The 21,032-nt window shown below is 68.2% G+C and overlaps 5 protein-coding genes and 1 long non-coding RNA gene across 16 annotated transcripts in view; 3 read left to right on the top strand and 3 right to left on the bottom strand.

Annotated features, from left to right (window-relative positions):
* SNRPD2 (small nuclear ribonucleoprotein D2 polypeptide) overlaps nucleotides 1-21,032 on the top strand; it is a 70,281-nt gene that overhangs the window by 12,484 nt on the left and 36,765 nt on the right. The window lies entirely within an intron of this gene.
* LOC142403801 (uncharacterized) lies at nucleotides 19-1,259 on the bottom strand. Of its 2 annotated transcripts, none has more exons than XR_012773686.1 (3): nucleotides 873-1,259; nucleotides 715-811; nucleotides 19-652 (listed from the first exon to the last, which is right to left on the bottom strand). It is a non-coding gene; the product is annotated as an uncharacterized LOC142403801 (long non-coding RNA). The 2 variants fall into 2 exon arrangements; XR_012773685.1 differs by having other exon boundaries at nucleotides 715-751.
* On the bottom strand, nucleotides 1,298-12,568 carry STRN4 (striatin 4). Its single transcript, XM_075489974.1, has 17 exons — nucleotides 12,298-12,568; nucleotides 9,268-9,371; nucleotides 9,055-9,128; nucleotides 8,886-8,964; nucleotides 8,656-8,805; nucleotides 8,400-8,556; nucleotides 5,409-5,547; nucleotides 5,219-5,320; nucleotides 5,014-5,129; nucleotides 3,399-3,574; nucleotides 3,252-3,299; nucleotides 3,013-3,134; nucleotides 2,590-2,760; nucleotides 2,349-2,489; nucleotides 2,178-2,276; nucleotides 1,989-2,075; nucleotides 1,298-1,493 (listed from the first exon to the last, which is right to left on the bottom strand). The coding sequence occupies exons 1-17, from the start codon at nucleotides 12,511-12,513 to the stop codon at nucleotides 1,324-1,326; spliced, it is 2,151 nt and encodes a 716-aa protein (XP_075346089.1). The 5' UTR covers nucleotides 12,514-12,568; the 3' UTR covers nucleotides 1,298-1,323.
* FKRP (fukutin related protein) lies at nucleotides 12,206-16,261 on the top strand. Its single transcript, XM_075489975.1, has 2 exons — nucleotides 12,206-12,227; nucleotides 14,576-16,261. Exon 2 carries the CDS (start codon nucleotides 14,736-14,738, stop codon nucleotides 16,188-16,190), a length of 1,455 nt encoding a protein of 484 aa, XP_075346090.1. The 5' UTR covers nucleotides 12,206-12,227; nucleotides 14,576-14,735; the 3' UTR covers nucleotides 16,191-16,261.
* AP2S1 (adaptor related protein complex 2 subunit sigma 1) lies at nucleotides 17,549-19,474 on the bottom strand. 2 transcript variants are annotated; one of them, XM_075490008.1, is made up of 5 exons: nucleotides 19,366-19,474; nucleotides 18,485-18,634; nucleotides 18,131-18,244; nucleotides 17,958-18,017; nucleotides 17,549-17,830 (listed from the first exon to the last, which is right to left on the bottom strand). In XM_075490008.1, the coding sequence occupies exons 2-5, from the start codon at nucleotides 18,575-18,577 to the stop codon at nucleotides 17,729-17,731; spliced, it is 369 nt and encodes a 122-aa protein (XP_075346123.1). In that variant the 5' UTR covers nucleotides 18,578-18,634; nucleotides 19,366-19,474; the 3' UTR covers nucleotides 17,549-17,728. The 2 variants fall into 2 exon arrangements, with proteins under 2 accessions (XP_075346123.1, XP_075346122.1); XM_075490007.1 differs by lacking the exon at nucleotides 19,366-19,474 and adding an exon at nucleotides 19,057-19,122.
* ARHGAP35 (Rho GTPase activating protein 35) overlaps nucleotides 19,722-21,032 on the top strand; it is a 30,241-nt gene continuing 28,930 nt past the window's right edge. For all 9 annotated transcript variants that reach the window (XM_075490006.1, XM_075490005.1, XM_075490004.1 and 6 more), the window contains exon 1: nucleotides 19,722-19,844. The gene's annotated coding sequence lies outside the window, so the exon portion shown is untranslated. The remainder of the gene's footprint in view (nucleotides 19,845-21,032) is intronic.

The following is a 21,032-nucleotide window of genomic DNA, read 5'->3' as shown; positions in this document are numbered from 1 at the left end:
AGGCCGTAATTGCCCGGGGGGGGCACAGAGCCCTTAACTGCCCCTGGGGGTATGGAGAGCCCCCCCCCAGGGATGAGACGGGGCCCACAGCTGCCCCGGGGGGGGCACGTAGAGGCTTTAAGTGCCCCCGGGGGGGTATAGAGCCCATAAGTGCCCCCCCCGGGGGGTTATATATAGCCCGTAAGTGCCCCCAGGGGGGGTATATAGAGCCCATAAGTGCCCCCGGGGGGGGGTCCACAGAGCTCATAACTGCCCCCAGGAGGGTATATAGAGCTTGTAACTGTCCCCGGGGGGGGGTATATAGAGTCCATAAGTGCCCCGAGGGGGTATACAGAGCCCATAACTGCTCCGGGGGGGTATATAGAGCTCATACCTGTCCCCAGGGGGGGTATATAGAGCCCATAAGTGCCCCCAGGGATAGTATATAGAGCCCATAACTGCCCCGGGGGGGTATATAGAGTTAATAAGTGCCCCCAGCAGAGGTATGGAGAGCCCGTAAATGCCCTGGAGGGGGTATACAGAGCCCATAGCTGCCCCCCAGGGATATATAGAGCCCATAATTGCCCCCAGAGGGGTATACAGAGCCCATAACTGCCCCCCAGGGATATATAGAGCCCATAATTACCCCTGAGGGGGTATATAGAGCCCATAACTGCCCCCCAGGGATATACAGAGCCCATAATTACCCCAGAGGGGGTATAGAGAGCCCATAACTGCCCCCCCCCGGGATATATAGAGCCCATAATTACCCCTGAGGGGATATATAGAGCCCATAACTGCCCCCCAGGGATATATAGAGCCCATAATTACCCTTGAGGGGGTATATAGAGCCCATAACTGTTCCCCCCGGGATATATAGAGCCCATAATTACCCCGAGGGGGTATATAGAGCCCATAACTGCCCCCCCCGGGATATATAGAGCCCATAATTACCCCTGAGGGGGTATATAGAGCCCATAATTGCCCCCAGAGGGGTATATAGAGCCCATAACTGCCCCCCCCCCCGGGATATATAGAGCCCATAATTGCTCCCAGAGGGGTATACAGAGCCCATAATTGCTCCTGGGGGGTATATAGAGCCCATAATTGCCCCCAGAGGGGCATATAGAGTCCATAAGTGCCCCCTGCCCCCCCCCCGCCCCCCCCCCCAGCCAGGCTCCCTGGGGCGTCACGAGCTGCAGGGAGCCGCCGGGGCTCAGCTCCCCGAGAGGAGAGGGAGAGGAAGGTGACAAAGGCCACCCCCCCCCCCCCCCCCCGCCGCCGCGCGTCCCCTCTGCGTCACGCACCGCGTCCCCCACCCCGTCCCCGTCCCCGTCCCCGGCGTCACACGAAGACCTTGGCGAGGGCGTCGGCGCCGGCGCTGGCGCTGAGGGCGCGGCTGGGGTGGAAGGCGACGGCGTGGACGGCTTCCTCGTGCTTCTTGCGGTGCGCCGTCAGCTCCTGCACGCACGTCTTGTGGGCCAGGTGCCACAGGCGCAGCGAGCAGTCGTGACCTGCGAGGGGGTGGGGGGGAAAAACAAGAGTTTGGGGGGGGACAAGGGGACACACGGGGACACCCAGGTGTCCTGGGGGACAGCCAGGCTGCCGGGGAGGGACACGCGGTGGAGGGTGGGTGAGGCCCGGCCGGCGGCGGGGAGGGAAGGGAGGAGTTTGGGGAGCCTCGAGGGAGGATTTTGGGGATGGGGACGTAGAAAAGGGGGGGGGGGCAGGAATTTGGGGAGCGCAAGGGGGGGGGAGGGGGGCGTCAGGTCCCCTGGGTCACCCCCAGGGTGGGGACAGCGGGGAGGGGACAGGCAGAGGGGATGGGGACAGGGAGGCGGGAGAGGTGGCCGAGGAACGCTGAGACCCGGCGCGCTCGTTTCACAGATGAGCGGCAGGAAAGTGCCGGAGGTGGGGAGGGGGACGGGGACGGGGTTGGGGACAGGGACGGGGTTGGGGACAGGGACAGGGTTGGGGACAGGGACGGGGTTGGGGACAGGGACACTTACTGCCGGACATGAGGAAGACACCATTGGGGTCGACGGCCAGGCAGGTGACGGCATCCAAGTGGGCCACCATGGAGTGCACGACTTTACCTGGCGGTGGGAAACGGGGGTGGCAGCGGTGACAGGGACGTCCCCAACCCCCTCCCCCAGCCTCGTTAGGGCTAACGAAGCCCCCCCCCCCCCCATCCCAACCTGTCCGGTTGTCGAGGAAGCGGATGCCGCGGTCATCGCTGGCGGTGATGGTGAGGGGCTGCGAGGGGTGGCTCACCACCTGGTTGACCTGGCTGCCACCTGCGTTGGGGACAGCGGGATCAGGCCCCCGACGGTGACAAGGACACGGGGAACGCCTCGCGCTTCACTCACCGCCGCCCGGCCGGGCCTCGAGCACCAAAACGGGTCGAGCCGCCTCTACGTCGTAGAGCACCGCGGCGCCCGTCCGGAAAGCCGCCACGGCGTGGCCGGGCTGGGTGACCGAGAAGGTGACGGAGGTGGGGACACCGTGCTCTGCAGGAGAAGGGGGGGGGGGGACACGACACAGGGAGGGTGACAGGGGGGTGGCGGGGACATCCCCGATGCCGAGGGGACGCCCCCCTGCCCGGCTCACCGCTCTGGGCGTCGTAGGTGCTGAGGCAGGCGCCGTCCTCGCGCCGGGGGTCCCAGATGCGGACGGTGCCGTCGGCGGAGCAGGAGGCCAGGCGGTCACCGGCGGGGTTGAAGGCCAGGCCCCAGACGGCGTCCCCGTGGCCCTCCAGGACGCCACTGAGCACCCCGGGGTCTGGGGACATCGGGAAATGTCACCTCGGGGCGGGGGGGGGGACACGACAGCGTCCGGGGAGGCGGCACGGCAGCCGGGGGGGGGGTGGCACGGCAGGCAGGGGGGACACCGCGGCGATGCGGCGGCCAAAGGGGGTGATGCCGCGGTCGGAGGGGGTGACGCCGCGGGGCTGGGGACCAGCGGGCGCGGATGTCACCTGCGTCATCGCCACGTCCCCGTGCGTCCCCCCCCTCCCCGGGCGGGGACACCCACCGTAGCCGTCGTAGGGGTCCATGTCGAGGTCGGGGAGGCGCCAGCGGCGGATGCGGGCGTCCACGCCGGCGCTGCAGCACAGGGCGCTGTCGCGGCCCATGGCGACGGCGAGCACCGGGCCCCTGCGGGGATGGGGACGAGGTGACAGGGACCTCGGGGTGGCCCCAGAGCCGCCCGCTCTCCCCAGACTGGCCCGTGTCCCCCGCCCCGAGCCCAGCACCCCGGTCCCCGTCCCCTACCTGTGCCCGCGGAAAGCGTACACCGGCTCCACGTCCAGCGCCGCGTTCCTGGAAAGGGGACGAGAGGGGGGTGACAACCGCGCCCCGGGGGGTGTCCCTGTCCCTGCCACCCCTCTGTCACACACACACCACCCCCCCAGCACCCACTTTTTGGGGGCGACGGGTTTCTGGAGGTTCCAGAGCTTGAGGGTGCCGTCCTCGGAGGCGGTGAGCAGGGCGGCCTCGGCGGGGTGGAAGGCCAGACCCCGCACGGCGTCGTAGTGGCTGCGCAGGGTGAACTTGGGGCTCCACGTCTTCTTCAGGGCGTCCCGGCCCTCCGGGAGCTGCGGGGACACGGGGGGACGATGACAGGGGACAGCGGCCAAGGGGCGGTGGCACCCCACGGTCCCGGCTAAGGCTTGTGGCAGGTGGGTTTTGGTGGCCAGAGGGTGAGGAGAGGACGGGGGGGACCAAAGGGACGTGATGGGGACCAGGGTGGATGTTTATGCGGGGCTGGTGACACGATGGGGACAGCAGAGCCCAGGGGACGCTCAGGGCAGGTTTGGGGACACCATGGGGACAGTGGAGGCCAGGGGACACTCATGGCCACGTTTGGGGACAACAGAGCCAAGGGGATACTCGGGGCAGGTTTGGGGACACCACGGGGACAGTGGAGCTGAAGGGACGCTCAGGGCAGGTTTGGGGACACCATGGGGACAGTGGAGGCCAGGGGACACTCACGGCCATGTTTGGGGACAACAGAGCCAAGGGGATACTCGGGGCAGGTTTGGGGACACCACGGGGACAGTGGAGCTGAAGGGACGCTCAGGACAGGTTTGGGGACACCATGGGGACAGTGGAGGCCAGGAGACACTCATGGCCACGTTTGGGGACAACAGGGCCAAGGGGATACTTGGGGCAGGTTTGGGGACACCATGGGGACAGCAGAGCCCAAGGGACGCTCAGGGCAGGTTTGGGGACACCATGGGGACAGTGGAGCCAAAGGGATGCTCAGAGCAGGTTTGGGGACACCATGGGGACAGCAGAGCCCAGGGGACGCTCAGGGCAGGTTTGGGGACACCATGGGGACAGCGGAGCCCAAGGGATGCTCAGAGCAGGTTTGGGGACACCATGGGGACAGCAGAGCCCAGGGGACGCTCAGGGCAGGTTTGGGGACACCATGGGGACAGCAGAGCCCAGGGGACGCTCAGGGCAGGTTTGGGGACACCATGGGGACAGCAGAGCCCAGGGGACGCTCAGAGCAGGTTTGGGGACACCACGGGGACAGCAGAGCCCAGGGGACGCTCAGGGCAGGTTTGGGGACACCATGGGGACAGTGGAGGCCAGGGGACGCTCATGGCCATGTTTGGGGACAACAGAGCCAAGGGGATACTCGGGGCAGGTTTGGGGACACCATGGGGACAGCGGAGCCCAAGGGATGCTCAGAGAAGGTTTGGGGACACCATGGGGACAGCAGAACCCAGGGGATGCTCAGAGCAGGTTTGGGGACACCATGGGGACAGTGGAGCCGAAGGGATGCTCAGAGGAGGTTTGGGGACACCGTGGGGACAGCGGAGCCGAAGGAATGCTCAGGGCAGGTTTGGGGACACCATGGGGACAGCAAAGCCCAAGGGATGCTCAGGGCAGGTTTGGGGACACCACGGGGACAGCAGAGCCCAGGGGACGCTCAGAGCAGGTTTGGGGACACCACGGGGACAGCAGAGCCCAGGGGACGCTCAGGGCAGGTTTGGGGACACCACGGGGACATCGGAAGGTGACTCACGTCGCAGCTGAGCTCGTTGTCGTTGGTGACGGTCAGGTCGGCCAGGTCCCCCAGGCTGACGGCACCGCCACCGATGCTGTCCATGATGAAGACGTCGGAAGAGATGCCCAGAGACCCTGCGGAGGGGAGAGGCTGGGGACACGGGGACACCCTCAGGGGACACGGGGACACCCCCCAGGGGACACGGGGACCCCCAGGACCGTACCTTCGTGAGGCCGCGGTGGCCCCGCAGCGGCGGGTTTCGGTGGGAGCCTGTCCACGTCCCGCAGGTCGGCCAGCATCCCCCGCAGCCGGCCCCGGCGACTCTCTGCGGGGACGCGAGGGGGGAGGGGGGGGTCAAAGGGGGTCCCCCAAATTTGTCGGGGTCCCCCCGCTCCACCCTGGGCCCTGCTCACCGAGCTCCACGCCCTCCCCGGCCCGCCGGCCGGCCCCGTTCTCCCCGGAGCCGAGGAAGTCGAACTCGTTGAGGGCGTCCTCCGAGTCTTCGTCGTCATCCTCATCCTCCACCTCGGGCAGGAGGGGTTTGGGGGTGAGCTGAGGAGGGGGGGATTGGGGGGGTCATGGCCCGTTTTGGGGGGGACCCCCAAAGCCACCGGGAGAGATGGTGGAAACGGGGGGCACAAGTGCTGCTCCCTGCAGCCTCTGGGTTTGTGGGAACACCCCGGGGTTTGGGGGACCCCCGGGTCTGGGGGACACCCACATTTGGGGGACCCCCGGTTTTGGGGGACCCCCAGGTTTGGGGGGGACATCCCAGTTTGGGGGACCCCCTCTGGTTTGGGGGCTGTCCAGGCTTGGGGGGGACCCCAGGTTTGGGGGATGCTCAAGTTTGGGGAACCCCTCAGGTTTGGGGGACCTCCCCAGGTTTGGGGGATGCCTCAGATTTAGGGGATCCCCTCAGGTTTGGGGGTACCCCAGGCCTCAGGGACCCCCCACCAAGCTTTGGGCAATGCCTCAGATTTAGGGGACCCCCTCAGATTTAGGGACCCCCCCCCCAGGTTTGGGGGTACCCCAGGCCTGAGGGTCCCCCCCCAAGCTTTGGGCAAAGCCTCAGATTCAGGGGACCCCTCAGATTTAGGGGATCCCCCCAAAGTTTGGGGGTGCCCCAGGCCTGAGGGTCCCCCCTCCCCAGGTTTGGGCGATGCCTCAGATTTAGGGGACCCCCCCAGGTTTGAGGGGTGCCCCCCCAGATTTGAGGGCTGCCCGAGGCCTGAGGCCCCCCCCCCCAAGCTTTGGGCGATGCCTCAGATTTAGGGGACCCCCTCAGATTTGAGGGGACCCCCCCACAGGTTTGGGGGTGCCCCAGGCCTGAGGGTCCCTCCTCCCCAGGTTTGGGCGATGCCTCAGATTTAGGGGACCCCCTCAGATTTAGGGGACCCCCCCCAGGTTTGGGGGTGCCCCAGGCCTGAGGCCCCCCCCCCCCAAGCTTTGGGTGATGCCTCCAATGTAGAGGACCCCCTCAGATTTAGGGGACCCCCCCAGGTTTGGGGGTACCCCGGGCCTGAGGGTCCCCCCTCCCCAGGTTTGGGCAATGCCTCAGATTTAGGGGACCCCCTCAGATTTAGGGGACCCCCCCAGGTTTGGGAGTACCCCAGGCCTGAGGGTCCCCCCTCCCCAGGTTTGAGCAATGCCTCAGATTTAGGGGACCCCCTCAGATTTAGGGGACCCCCCCACAGGTTTTGGGGTGCCCCAGGCCTGAGGGTCCCCCCTCCCCAGGTTTGGGCAATGCCTCAGATTTAGGGGACCCCCTCAGATTTAGGGGACCCCCCCACAGGTTTTGGGGTGCCCCAGGCCTGAGGGTCCCCCCTCCCCAGGTTTGGGCAATGCCTCAGATTTAGGGGACCCCCTCAGATTTAGGGGACCCCCCCACAGGTTTGGGGGTACCCCAGGCCTGAGGGTCCCCCCTTCCCAGGTTTGGGCAATGCCTCAGATTTAGGGGACCCCCTCAGATTTAGGGGACCCCCCCACAGGTTTGGGGGTGCCCCAGGCCTGAGGGTCCCCGCTCCCCAGGTTTGAGCAATGCCTCAGATTTAGGGGACCCCCTCAGATTTAGGGGACCCCCTCAGGTTTGAGGGGTGCCCCCCCAGATTTGAGGGCTGCCCCAGGCCTGAGGGCCCCCCCCAAAGCTTTGGGTGATGCCTCAGATTTAGGGGACCCCCTCAGATTTAGGGCACACCCCCCCCCCAGGTTTGGGGGTGCCCCAGGCCTGAGGGGCCCCCCTCCCCAGGTTTGGGTGATGCCTCCAATGTAGAGGAGCCCCTCAGATTTAGGGGACCCCCCCAGGTTTGGGGGTGCCCCAGACCTCAGGGACCCCCCCCAAGCTTTGGGCAATGCCTCAGATTTAGGGGACCCCCCCCAAGGTTTGGGGGTGCCCCAGACCTCAGGGACCCCCCCCCAAGCTTTGGGCAATGCCTCAGATTTAGGGGACCCCCTCAGATTTAGGGGACCCCCCCAGGTTTGGGGGTGCCCCAGACCTCAGGGACCCCCCCCAAGCTTTGGGCAATGCCTCAGATTTAGGGGACCCCCCCCAAGGTTTGGGGGTGCCCCAGACCTCAGGGACCCCCCCCCAAGCTTTGGGCAATGCCTCAGATTTAGGGGACCCCCTCAGATTTAGGGGACCCCCCCAAGGTTTGGGGGTGCCCCAGACCTCAGGGACCCCTCCCCCAAGCTTTGGGCAATGCCTCAGATTTAGGGGACCCCCCCCAAGGTTTGGGGGTGCCCCAGACCTGAGGGTCCCCCCTCCCCAGGTTTGGGCAATGCCTCAGATTTAGGGAATCCCCTCAGATTTAGGGGCCCCCCCCAAGGTTTGGGGGTGCCCCAGACCTCAGGGACCCCCCCCCAAGCTTTGGGCAATGCCTCAGATTTAGGGGACCCCCTCAGATTTAGGGGCCCCCCCCAAGGTTTGGGGGTGCCCCAGACCTCAGGGACCCCCCCCAAGCTTTGGGCAATGCCTCAGATTTAGGGGACCCCCCCCAAGGTTTGGGGGTGCCCCAGACCTCAGGGACCCCCCCCCCAAGCTTTGGGCAATGCCTCAGATTTAGGGGACCCCCTCAGATTTAGGGGACCCCCCCCAAGGTTTGGGGGTGCCCCAGACCTCAGGGACCCCCCCCCCCAAGCTTTGGGCAATGCCTCAGATTTAGGGAACCCCCTCAGATTTAGGGGACCCCCCCCAAGGTTTGGGGGTGCCCCAGACCTCAGGGACCCCTCCCCCAAGCTTTGGGCAATGCCTCAGATTTAGGGGACCCCCCCCAAGGTTTGGGGGTGCCCCAGACCTCAGGGACCCCTCCCCCAAGCTTTGGGCAACGCCTCAGATTTAGGGGCCCCCCCCAGGACACCTTTGGGGGTACCCCCAGTTTTGGGGGACCCCCCCCCCCCCCGATTTTGCTTGCCTTCACTCGCTGCTTCTTGTGCTGGGGCTGGGCGGGGGGGGGAAGGCTCTCGGCGTCCTCGTCCTCGTCACTGTCCTCGTCCTCGCCGCCGGGCGCGAAGGGGACCTGCTCCAGGCCCCCCCCGCCCCCCCGTTCCTCCGTCTCCTTCCCGGCGTTCCTGCGAGCGGGAAGCGCGGGGTCGGAATTTGGGGGGGACACCCAGTGAACCCCAAAAAAACACCACCCCCCCCCCCCCCCCAACCTTTTAAGCTCTCACCTCTGGATCTGCTCCTCGATGCGCCGCACCAGCAGGGAGTCCGTGGCCGGCGGGCTACCGGGAGCCGGGGGCCCGCGGCCCAGCAGCGAGCGGACGCGCCGCGACCGCATGTCCAAGATGGTGTCGCTGTACCCCACTTCCTCCAGGTACCTGTTTGGGGGGGACACGCACACACGTCACACGGGGTACCCCAAAACCACCCCCCCCCCCCCCCACCCCGAGTCACTCACTGCCGCAGCAGTTGCCGGCCCTCCTTCCAAGCCAGCGGGCCACCCTCCAGCGACGTCACCTCCGCGGGGCCGTTGGACACTGCGGGGGGGACACGTGGGGTGACATGGGGGGTCAGGCACCCCAAAAGCCACCCGTGTCACCCCCCCCCCCGGGGATGGGGACACTCACCCGGCTCCGTCCCCTCCGGTTTCTTCTCCCCCGGCGTCAGCTCGGTGCCGAATTTCAGTTTGTGGTACTTGGACCTGGGGGGGGGGGGGGGGACACAGGTGACAATGGTGGCCTCAAAACGAGGCGGGGTGGTGGCCCCCCGACGCGAGGAGGTGACGGTGACCACCAAAAGGAGCGAGGGGACCCTTTGGGGTGTCGTCCCCCCCCCCTCACCTCTCCTGTTTGAGGGCGTATTCCAGCATCTTGATGCGTCGCACCAGGTCGGTCTTGAGGTTCTCCTGTCCCTTGCGCTCGCCCTGCAGAAAGGCCACCTGCGCCTGCGGGGACACGGGGACACGGGGACAAGGGACACGGTGACAAGGGACACGGTGACAAGGGACGTCAGGGCCACCCCCACCCCCCCCCCCCCACACCCTCCTATCCTGGATGCAAAAGGTAGGGGACAAGGGTGGGGGCTGCGGGGGACACACGGGGTTTGGGGGGGGATGGAGGGCGGGTGACACGGGGACAAGTGGCTCCGGTCACCGGGATGGGAGGTGGCACCGGAGCTGGCCTTGGGAGTGACATGGATGGCCCTCGGGCTTGGTGACAGCCCTGGGAGTGACACTGGTGGCCCCAGAGCTCGGTGCCAGTCCTGGCAGGGACACTGGTGGCCCCAGGAGTGACACTGGTGGCCCCAGGAATGACACTGGTGGCCCCAAGAGTGACAGTGGTGGCCCCAGAGCTCGGTGCCAGTCCTGGCAGGGACACTGATGGCCCCAGGAGTGACACTGATGGCACCAGGAATGACACTGGTGGCCCCAGGAGTGACACTGGTGGCCCCGGAGCTCAGTGCCAGTCCTGGCAGGGACACTGGTGGCCCCAGGAATGACACTGGTGGCCCCAAGAGTGACAGTGGTGGCCCCAGAGCTCGGTGCCAGTCCTGGCAGGGACACTGATGGCCCCAGGAGTGACACTGATGGCACCAGGAATGACACTGGTGGCCCCAGGAGTGACACTGGTGGCCCCAGAGCTCAGTGCCAGTCCTGGCAGTGACAGTGGTGGCCCCAGCAGTGACAGTGGTGGCCCCAGAGCTCGGTGCCCATCCTGGCAGGGACGCTGGTGGCCCCAGGAGCAGTGCCACCAGCCCCAGGCTTGGTGACAGCCCCAGCAGTGACACTGGTGGCCCCAGAGCTCGGTGCCAGTCCTGGCAGGGACACTGGTGGCCCCAGGAGTGTCACTGGTGGCCCCAAGAACAGTGCCAGTCCTGGCAGGGACACTGGTGGCCCTAGGAGTGTCACTGGTGGCCCCAGAGCTCAGTGCCCGTCCTGGCAGGGACACTGGTGGCCCCAGGAGTGTCACTGGTGGCCCCAGAGCTCAGTGCCCGTCCTGGCAGGGACACTGGTGGCCCCAGGAGTGTCACTGGTGGCCCCAGAGCTCGGTGCCAGTCCTGGCAGGGACACTGGTGGCCCCAGGAGCGTCACTGGTGGCCCCAGAGCTCAGTGCCAGTCCTGGCAGGGACACTGGTGGCCCCAGGAGCGACACTGGTGGCCCCAGAGCTCAGTGCCAGTCCTGGCAGGGACACTGGTGGCCGCAGCAGTGACACCGGTGGCCCCCGGAGCAGTGCCACCAGCCAGGGGCTCGGTGCCAGCGGTGGGGGGGGCCCTGAAGCAGGGGGGGGGGACGCAGCCGGTGCTGGGGGGTGGGGTGACCCCGTCCCCGTTATTGGGGTGGGGGGTCCCCAATTCTGGGGTGCTGGGGGGTCCTGGACATTGGGGAACAGGGGGGTCCCCAATACCGGGGCAGGGGGTCCCCAGTACTGGGGTGCTGGGGGGGTCCCAGACATTGGGGAACAGGGAGGGTCCTCAATACCAGAGCAGGGGGTCCCCAATTCTGGGGTGCTGGGGGGTCCCCGATACTGGGGCTGAGGGTCCTTGGTACTGAGGCATAGGGGGGTCCTGGACATTGGGGTGCAGGGGGGGTCCCCAATACCGGTCCTGGGGTCCCCAATACCAGGGCTGGGGGTCCCCAGTACTGGGGCTGGGGGTCCTTGATACCAAGGGGCAGGGGGGGTCCCCAATATTGGGGCGCAGGGGGGGTCCCTGACATCAGGGCTGAGGGTCCCCAATACTGGGGTGCAGGGGATCCCCAATACTGGGGCGCAGGGGACACAGCGGGTGCTCTGGTCCCTGTTATAAGGGTTGGGGGTCCCCAATACTGGGGCTGGGGGGTCCCCAATACCAGGGCACGGGGAGGTCCCCAATACCGGGGCTGGGGGTCCCCGATACTGGGGTGCAGGGGAGTCCCCGACATTGGGGTGCAGGGGGGTCCCCAATCCTGAGGCTGGGGGTCCCTCATACTGGAGCTGAGGGTCCCCGATACCGGGGGGTGGGGGGACCCCAGTACTGGGGCTCCCCAATACCCAGGCGCAGGAGGGGTCCCCCATACTGGGGGGGGTGTCCCTGATCCCAGGGGTGGGGGTCCCCAATACCAGAGTGTGGGGGGTCCCCAATACCAAGGCACTGGGGTCCCCAATAGCAGGGTGTGTGGGGGGATCCCCAATATTGGGGCTGGGGGGTTCCCAATCCCAGGGCTGGGGGGGTCCCCAATACCAGGGCTGGGGGGGTCCCTCACAGCGGGGTGGGGGGGTCCCCAATACCGGGGGATCCCCAGCACTGAGGCTGAGGGGTCCCGAGCCTGGGGGTCCCCAATAATACTGGGGCTGGGGGGTCCCCCCAATACCGGGGGATCCCCAACACCGAGGCTGAGGGGTCCCGAGCCTGGGGGTCCCCAGTACCGGGGCTGGGGGGTCCCTCACAGCGGGGTGTGGGGGGGTCCCCAATACCGGGGCATCCCCAGCACCGAGGCTGAGGGGTCCCGAGCCTGGGGGTCCCCAATACTGGGGCTGGGGGGGTCCCCCCAATACCGGGGGATCCCCAACACCGAGGCTGAGGGGTCCCGAGCCTGGGGGTCCCCAATACCGGGGGATCCCCAACACCGAGGCTGAGGGGTCCCGAGCCTGGGGGTCCCCGGTCTCGGGGGGTCCCTCACAGCGGGGCGGGGGGGGATCCCCAATACCGGGACTGGGGGGGTCCCCGGTCCCGGCTCCCGCTCCCCCGCCCCGGTGCCCGCCCCCCGCTCCCGCCGCCCGGCGGCCATTTCCTCCCAAGATGGCGGCGGCGGCGGCGGCCCCGGTAACCCCCGGCGGGGCTGGGGGGGGGGGGGGGCCGGGCTGGGGGGGGGTCCCGGGCGCGGCGCCGGTACCTGGAGCTCGGCCCGCTCCGCCTCCCAGCGCCCCTTCTCGGCCTCGAAGCGCGCCCACTCGTGCTGGATGAAGTGCAGGATACCGGGCAGGCTCAGCCCGCCGCGGCCCGCCGGTTCGGGGCCGGGACCGGGGCTGGGTCCGGGGCCGGGAGCGGGGGGGGCCCCGGCGGGGGGCGGCTGGGCCCGCGCCGCCGCCGCCGCCCGCTCCGCCGCCATCACGGCTGCCACAAAGGGAGCCGCGGGGCCGCCGCCGCCGCCGCTTCCTGCCAGAAAGGGAGCCGGAAGTGGGGGGGCGGGGCCGGCCCGCCGTTGCCGCGGCAACAGCGCCCGCGGGCGGTACGGGGGGACGGGGGGGACACGGGGCTGCAGGGGGCGGGGGGGTATAGGGGCTATAGGGGACGGGGGGTATGGGGAACGGGGGTTATAGGGGACGGGGGCTATAGGGGACGGGGGCTATAGGGGACACGGGGCTGCAGGGGACGGGGGTTATGGGGAACGGGGGCTATAGGGGACGGGGGGTATAGGGGACGAGGGGGTATAGGGGCTATAGGGGACGGGGGGGTATAGGGGACGGGGGGTATAGGGGCTATAGGGGACGGGGGGTATAGGGGACACGGGGCTGCAGGGGACGGGGGGGTATAGGGGCTATAGGGGACGGAGCGTATGGGGACGGGGGGTATAGGGGACGAGGGGGTATAGGGGCTATAGGGGACGGGGGGTATAGGGGCTATAGGGGACAGGGGCTATAGGGGACGGGGGGTATAGGGGCTATAGGGGACAGGGGGTATAGGGGACACGGGGCTGCAGGGGACGGGGGGGTATAGGGGCTATAGGGGACGGGGCATATGGGGAACGGGGGCTATAGGGGACGGGGGGTATAGGGGACGAGGGGGTATAGGGGCTATAGGGGACGGGGGGTATAGGGGACGGGGGGTATAGGGGCTATAGGGGACGGGGGGTATAGGGGACGGGGGCTATAGGGGCTATAGGGGACGGGGGGTTATAGGGGACGGGGGGGCATGGGGCTGCAGGGAACGGGGGCTATAGGGGACGGGGGGTATAGGGGACGGGGGGTATAGCGGATGGGGGGGTATAGGGGCTATAGGGAACGGGGGCTGTAGGGGAGAGGGGGGCACGGGGCTGAAGGGGATGGGGGGCTATAGGGCAAGGGGGCTATGGGGACTTGACAAGAGCACGTATGGGGGCTATAGGGGTGTGTAATGGATGGGGTGCACTGGGGTTTAGGGGGGTTGTAGAGGGGGTATGGGGGTGCATGGGGACCTATGGGGCGTATATGCATGGTGTTAGAGGGACATATGGGAGCATTTAAAGGTACGGGGAGGTATGGAGGGCTATAGGAGCATATAGGGGATGGGGTGCATGGCAGGCACGGGGCCAAGGGGGTGTGTAGGGGTGCATGGGGTGTATATAGGGGTGCACGAGGTGTCTGGGTATACGGGGACGTATAGGAGTACATAGGGCGATGCATACAGGTCTATGAGAATGCATGGAGTGTCGCATAGGGGTGTCTATAGGGGTGCAGAGGGGCACGTAGGGGCTCTCCGGCCTGTATGGAGATGTATAGGGGATTGTATCGGGGTGCATAGGGGGGCGTAAAGCAGTCCACAGCATGTTATATAGGGGCACATGAGGTATAGGAGCACATAGGGGTGCCTAGGGGTGCGTAGGTGTGTCTATAGGTGTGTGCAGAGATGCATGGGGATGCACAGGGTGGGTAGAGGTGCCTATAGAGGTGACCAGGCAGGCGCAGGGGGAGCGTGTAGGAGTATATAGGGCTGTATACGCAGGTATATAGGGCTGTATACACAGATACATAGGGGTATATAGGCACATACACAATTCCGTGCAAATATATAGGGGTATATAAATGTACGTCCCCATATGCAGGTATAGGCGCGCATACACGCATCTATACGTGCAGGTGCATATCCCATATACAGGTGTGGCACCTGTAGGAGCCCGCCAGCACCTATAGGAGCCCCCAGCACCTATAGATGCCCCCCAGCGATGCCTGCAACCCACATATCTATAGGGGCTGCCCTTAAAGATGGGGGGGGTGTAGCACCCCTATAGCGTTGCTATAGCAACCGGGGATAGCGTTGCCACGGCAACACATCACTGGGGGGGGGGGGGGGGGGATGCCCTGGGCCACCAAGGGGGGGTTCGTTAATGGGGCTCCGCGTTACCGAGCCCCCTCGTTAACGAGTTCCCTTCGTTAACGAGTTCCCTTCGTTAACGCCTCTTCCCCCCCCCCCAGCGCCGCCGGCCAGCCCGCGCCGAGACCGCCGCGCTCGTGACACGTGTGGCAGCACCGGTAGGACCCGGCTGGGGACAAGGCGGCAGCGGCGGGGGGGGGGGGGGCTCATTAATTAATTAGCCAGGCGGGGGTTAATTAAGAGCCCCGTCCCAACGCCGGCATGCGGGTGACGCCGTGCCAGGCCGCCCTGGCAGGGGCCATCGGCCTCAACCTCCTCCTCCTCTACTGCGCCTGGCGAGGGCCGGGGGCATCGCCGCCCTCCTGCCGCCCCCCCCGCGGCGTCCCCGGCGTCACCGTCCTCCTCCGCGACTTCGAGGACTTCGAGAACGACCTGGCGGGGACGGCGCGATCCTTCGCCTCCTTACCCGTCCCGGTGCTGGTCGCTGCCGAAACGGCGCCGTACCCACCGGTACCGTTACCGGCGGGGGTCGACCTGTTACCGTTACGCCCCGCCGCGGACCGGCCTCCGCCGCTGGCGCGTCCCGAGCTCCACGTCCGTACCCGCCACGTGGCTTTGGTCCCCGACGGCACCCGCGCCGTCCCCGGCTTGTTGGAGCGCATGCGGGACGCGCTGGAAGAAGGCGACGGCAACACCAGGTTGGTGGCGGCGCCGGTGGGATCGGTGCCGTTGAGGTGTCTGGAGCTACGGTTGGAACCGCGGGCGTGGACGGCGCGGTACGGCCCCGGCGCGCCGGGGGTTTGCCGGGCGGTGGAGGGGACGGCGGTGCTGTTGCTTCGCACCCGCGACCTCTTCGCCCTCCCCTTCCCCTTGGCACGACCGGTGCCCACCGCCCTCTTCATCCAGGCGGCGTTCCGGGGTTGGGGACTACGGGTGATGCCGGCGGCGTTCCCGGCAGCTCGCCGACCTCCCATCTCCCCCCACGGCCGCTGGAAAGCCGGAAACTTGGCGGAAACCCGGCAGCGCCGGTTGATGCGCGACTTCGGCATCAAACGGGAGGTGCTGGCGGACGGGCGGGAGCGCTGGTACGGCTGCGGCAAGGAGACGGCGCGGTGTTTCGGCACGGTGCACGCCCGTACCCCCCAGTACCTCCTCGCCGGGCGGTGGACCCCTCCGTGCTGCCTACGGGCGCTTCGGGAAACCGCCCGGCACGTAACCGGAGAGCTGGAGGCCGCCGGGGTACGGTACTGGTTAGAGGGGGGGTCGTTACTGGGTGCCGCCCGCCTGGGCGACATCATCCCTTGGGATTACGACGTGGATTTGGGAATTTACCGGGAGGACGTGGGTAAATGCCGGTGGCTGGCGGCGGCGGCGGCGGGGGAAGCGGTGGAGGACGCCGAGGGTTTCCTTTGGGAGAAGGCGGCGGAGGGAGACTTTTACCGCGTTCACTACAGCCGGAGCAACCGGTTACACGTGGACCTGTGGCCCTTTTACCCCCGCGGGGGGGTGATGACCAAGGACACGTGGTTGGGGCACCCCCAGGACGTGGAGTTCCCCGAAAGTTTCCTCCATCCCCTGGTGCCGATGGCCTTTGCCGGTTTTACCGCCATGGCGCCCAACGACGCCCGCGCTTTCCTCGAGCTGAAGTTCGGGCCGGGAGCCATCGAGAACCCCGAGTACCCCAACCCCGCCGTCAAGCGCCTGGGACAGGACTGAGAGGGGGTGGGGTGGGTTGTCCCCCCGTGGGGTGTCCTGTGTCCCCCCCCGCCGTGACAATAAACCCTCCTGTGACACCCACGGGGCTCCTTTGCGCCGAAACCTCGCCCCCGCGTGGCGCCCGGGGGGGTCCCTCTGCCGCCTGGGCCGCCCCCAGGGTCCCCGTGTCACCCTAGGGGGTCCCCTCTGGGCCACCCCTGGCCAGCCCCAGGGTCCCCAGGAGTCCCCAAGCCACCCTGGGGGTCCCTCTGCCACCCTACCTGTCCCCAACCACCCTGGGGGTCCCCTGGGCCACCTCCAGCCACCCTGGGGGTCCCCAGGAGTCCCCCATCCATCCTGGGGGGCCCCCAGCCATCCTCAGCCCCCCCCAGAGGGGGTCCCCACCTACCCTGGGGGTCCCTCTGCCACCCTACCTGTCCCCAACCACCCTGGGGGGGTCCCCTGGGCCACCCTCGGGGTCCCCAGGGGTCCCCCACCCACCCTGGGGGTCCCTCTGCCACCCTACCTGTCCCCACCCACCCTGGGGGTCCCCTGGGCCACCTCCAGCCACCGTTGGGGTCCCCAGGAGTCCCCCCACCCATCCTGCGGTCCCCTTGGGCCACCCCCAGGGTCCCCACTTAACCCCAGGGGTCCCTCCCCACCCTGGGGGTCCCCCCAGCCATCCCTGGGGTCCCTCTGCCACCCTACCTGTCCCCAACCACCCTAGGGGGGTCCCCTGGCCACCCTCGGGGTCCCCAGCGGTCCCCCACCCACCCTGGGGGTCCCTCTGCCACCCTACCTGTCCCCACCCACCCTGGGGGTCCCCTGGGCCACCTCCAGCCACCGTTGGGGTCCCCAGGAGTCCCCCCCACCCATCCTGCGGTCCCCTTGGGCCACCCCCAGGGTCCCCACTTAATCCCAGGGGTCTCCCATCACCCTGGGGGTCCCCCCAGCCATCCCTGGGGTCCCTCTGCCACCCTACCTGTCCCCAACCACCCTGGGGGGGTCCCCTGGGCCACCCTCGGGGTCCCCAGGGGTCCCCCACCCACCCTGGGGGTCCCTCTGCCACCCTACCTGTCCCCAACCACCCTGGGGTACCCCAGTAGTCCCTGGCCACCCCCAAAAGTCCCCTGGGCCACCCCTGGGGTCTCCCGGCCACCCCCCAGCCACCACCCACAGACAGAGGCAGAGGAGCGGGAAGGGACCGGAGGTGGGGGACAGTGACCCCCCCTGCCTCACGCTGGCCCAGCCGTGGGGGTCCCGGCCGAGCCCCCCCACCCCCAGCGGGGCAAGGGGGGGGGCACAAGGCCCCCCCCCCCTGATTTTGTGCCAAAATGGCGGCAGGTCTGCCCCGTCCTGGCCCCGAGAGGCGCGGGGGCTCCGGCACATCGCAGCCACGTTTATTCACAACACCACGACGACGACGACGACGGGGGACGCGGAGGGGAGGGGTGGGGACGCACGCGACACTTAAGAACCCCGTGTCACCCTCCTGGGGGGGCCGAGGAGGAGGAGGAGGAAGGCTGGGGGGGTAGGGGGGGGGGGGATTTGGTCCCGGCTCACTCCAGCGACTGCAGCATCAGGAGCTGCTTGAGCACCTTGGTCTGGCTCGTCTCCCGGATCTCCCCAGCCAGGAACATCTCGTCCACCACCGTGTAGACCTGCGGCCGGGCCCCAACGGCGTAAGGCGACATCCCCGCGACCCCCATTTGGGGTGGGGGGCTCCCCAAAAACCTTCCCCCCCCTCCTCAGGGCGTGAGGGAACACCCCCCCCTCCTTTTTCCTCACCTTGTAGAAGTTGAAGACCAAGTCGAGCTCGCAGACGTTGTGGAAATATTCATTGAGGACCTGCGGGAGGGAGGGACGGGCAGGACGCGAGCGCGCGATAAGGAAGGGCGGCGACGTTCGTTAGCGCGGGCGCGTTAATTAAAAATTAGGGAGCCGAGGGGCGGTCGCCTCACCTCCACGAAGTTGTGGATGGCTTCGAGGTAAGCCAGGTTGTTGTCGGTGACGTCGACGCAGATGCAGAAGTAAAGCCCCGCGTAACGCCGGTAGATGATCTTGAAGTTGCGGAACTGGGAGGAAGGAGGGGAGACGCATGTTAAAAAAAAATTAAAAAATAAAAAAAAAAGGGAACTGGGAGGACTGGGAGGAGCGGGACGCAGCCCAACACGGCCGCACGCTTCATCCCTGCCGGGAAAACCCGCAGCGCTCGGCCTCGGGGTTGATGCCGGAGCTCCAGGCTTACCTCACGGATAGGGAAAAGGGGAAGCGGGAGATTTGGGGTGAAATTTGAACTTTTTGGGGGTTGTTACCTCCACAAAATTGGTGTGCTTGGCGTCGCGGACGGTGACGACGGCGTGGACCTCCTCGATCAGCTTCTGCTTCTCGTCATCGTCGAACTGCATGTACCACTTGGCCAGGCGGGTTTTCCCGGCCCGGTTCTGGATCAGGATGAAGCGGATCTGCCCCGGGGGACACACAAAATGGAGGATTGGGGCTGGGGGGGGGGGGCAGAGCAGGGGGTTGGGGGTTCCCCCCCCCCCAATCCTCTTTTTTTGGGGCCCACCCATAGGGTCACTATAATGGGGGTCCCCCCCAAGCAGCCCTTCCCTATAGGGACACTATAATGGGGTGCCCTATAGGAGCCCCCCCCGAGCTCTCCTGCCCCGTGGGGAGCTCCAATACCCCCCCCAAGCCGCTCCCTATAGGGACGCTATAAGGGGACACGCTATAGACCCCCCCCCAAGCCACCGCGCCCCACAGGACACCCCCATATCCCCCCTCCAAGGCCTCTGCCCCCCCAAACACCATCAGGGGGAGACCCCCAGGGCTCTCCCCACCGGGGCTCGGCCCGGTGTCCCCCCCACCCCCCCCGGCTCCTCACCATGGCGGTCCCGGCCCGTGCCCCCCCCGCGCCGCTGCTTGGGCCGGCCCGCTCCCTCCCTCCCTCCCTCCCACCGGATATCCGCTCCGGCCGCGGGGCACGCCGGGACTCGTAGTTCCCGGCTCTATCTTCAGACTACATTTCCCAGCGGGCTTTGCGCGGGCGCGGGGCAAGCTGGGATATATCCCCCCGCTTCCGCTTCTGCCCGCCGCCGGCAGGGGGCGGCCTCGCCCGGCGGTAATGGCGGCCGCGGTGCGGCCAGGCCTTGTAGGCCGCGGGGGCCCCTCCCGGGCCTGGCTCCGCGGTTACCGGGGCGGGGGCTGCCCCCGTGAAGCCCCGGCCGCTCCCGGACAGGACCCCGGTGACACCGGGAGAGCGGAGAGGGGCGGGGATGGGCGGTCAGCGGCTGTAGGGCGGCGCCGCGCGCATGCGCGCTCCCGACGCTCTCCCCCTTCTCCTCCTCCCCGCGCGCTGCCGCATCGCTCCGCCTCCTCCCCGCCCGCCGCGCATGCGCCGCCGCAGCGCGCCCGCCCGCCCCGCGCGCGCCCCCCGCCCCCGTCCGCGCGGGAGGAGGCGGAGGCGGAGGGAGGGGGAGGAGGAGGAGGAGGAGGAGGAGGAGGAGGAGGAGGGGAGGGGGAGGAAGGCGCCGCCGCCATTACAGGCCGAGCCCGCCCCGGCGGCCCCGCCGCCCCCGCCCCGCCCGCCGCCCCCCGCCGCCGCCCCGAGGGGGGACATGGCGCCTCCGCCCGCCGCCCCCGGCCCGGCCCGCCGCCGCCGCCGCCGTCACGGTAAGGAGCGGTCCCGTGTTCCCCCCCCCCCCCCCTCCGCCCCCCCCCCCGGCTGGGAACAATGGGGCCGCCCCACCCCCGCCGGCCGCGGACCCGCCGGGCCGGCCCACAGCCCCGGCGGGGGGAGCCGGGAGGGGAGCGGGGCCACAGCTCGGGGAGGGGAGGGGGAACCCCGCCACTGGGGGAACGGGGTGGGGGGGCTCATCCCGGGCCTGGGGGTCCTCCCCGTGAGGGGTCCGGAGGGGAGACCACCCCCCGAGGGGGGGAGACCCTCTCGGGGAGGGGAGACACCCCCCTTAAGGGGAGGTGTCCGGGCAGGGGAGACCCCCCCCTCCCCTTAAGGGGAGACGCCCCCCCCCCCCCCTTGTAGGGGAGGGGTCCTGGGATGGGAGACCCCCGTTAGGGGAGAGGTGTGGGGTGGGGAGACCCCCCCCTTTAGGAGAGAGACACCCCCCCCCCCTTAAGGGGAGGGGTCCAGCGAGGGGGGAGTCCCTGGGGAGGGGAGACAACCCCCCGTTAAGGGGAGGGGTCCTGGGGGGGGGAGGGAAGGGGAGACCCCTTAAGGGGGGGCTGGACCCCCCAAGTTAGGGGGAAGGAGGGGAGACCCCCCCTTAAAGGATCAGCGACCCCCCACCAGCAAGGGAGGGGAGGGAGGAGACACCCCCTCGGCGGGGGGGGGGAGTGCAGACCCCTCCCCATTAAGAGCTTGGGGGGCTTCTCCCCCCATCCCCAAGGACCCCCGTTTATGGGGGGGGGCTGCTCCCCCACTTTGGGGGGGGTGCGATCACCCTGTCCCCCCACTTTGGGGAGGGGCGAGGCAGGTATCCCCCTCCCTCAGATTTGTGCCCCTGTGAAGGGTCTCATGGAGGGGCTGGGGTCTGTGGGGGGGCTCCGGGGGGGGGGGGGTCCCCCAGAACGGGGACAGCCACAGGACCCGGCTTCCCCCCTCCTCAGCCCCCCCAGAGGGGGGGGCAAGCCCTAACCCCCCCCCCCAAAAGAAAAGGGGAGGGAGAGGGGGGTCTCCCCCTCCCTGCACCGGCAAAGCCGCAGGCTGGTTTTCGGGGTGCTGCCGCCTTTTCGGGGTGCCCCCCCCCAGCTCTTTTAGGGAGGGGGGCATCTCCAGCATCCGCCTTTTTGGGTGGCAACCCCCCCCCCCCTTTTCCCCCCTCCCTTTCATTTTTCCGGCCC

Source organism: Mycteria americana, unplaced genomic scaffold (assembly GCF_035582795.1).
Source record: "Mycteria americana isolate JAX WOST 10 ecotype Jacksonville Zoo and Gardens unplaced genomic scaffold, USCA_MyAme_1.0 Scaffold_43, whole genome shotgun sequence".
NCBI lineage: Eukaryota > Metazoa > Chordata > Aves > Ciconiiformes > Ciconiidae > Mycteria > Mycteria americana.
The sequence above is the reverse complement of the archived record's forward strand: the minus strand, read 5'-3'. Positions and strand labels throughout refer to the sequence as shown.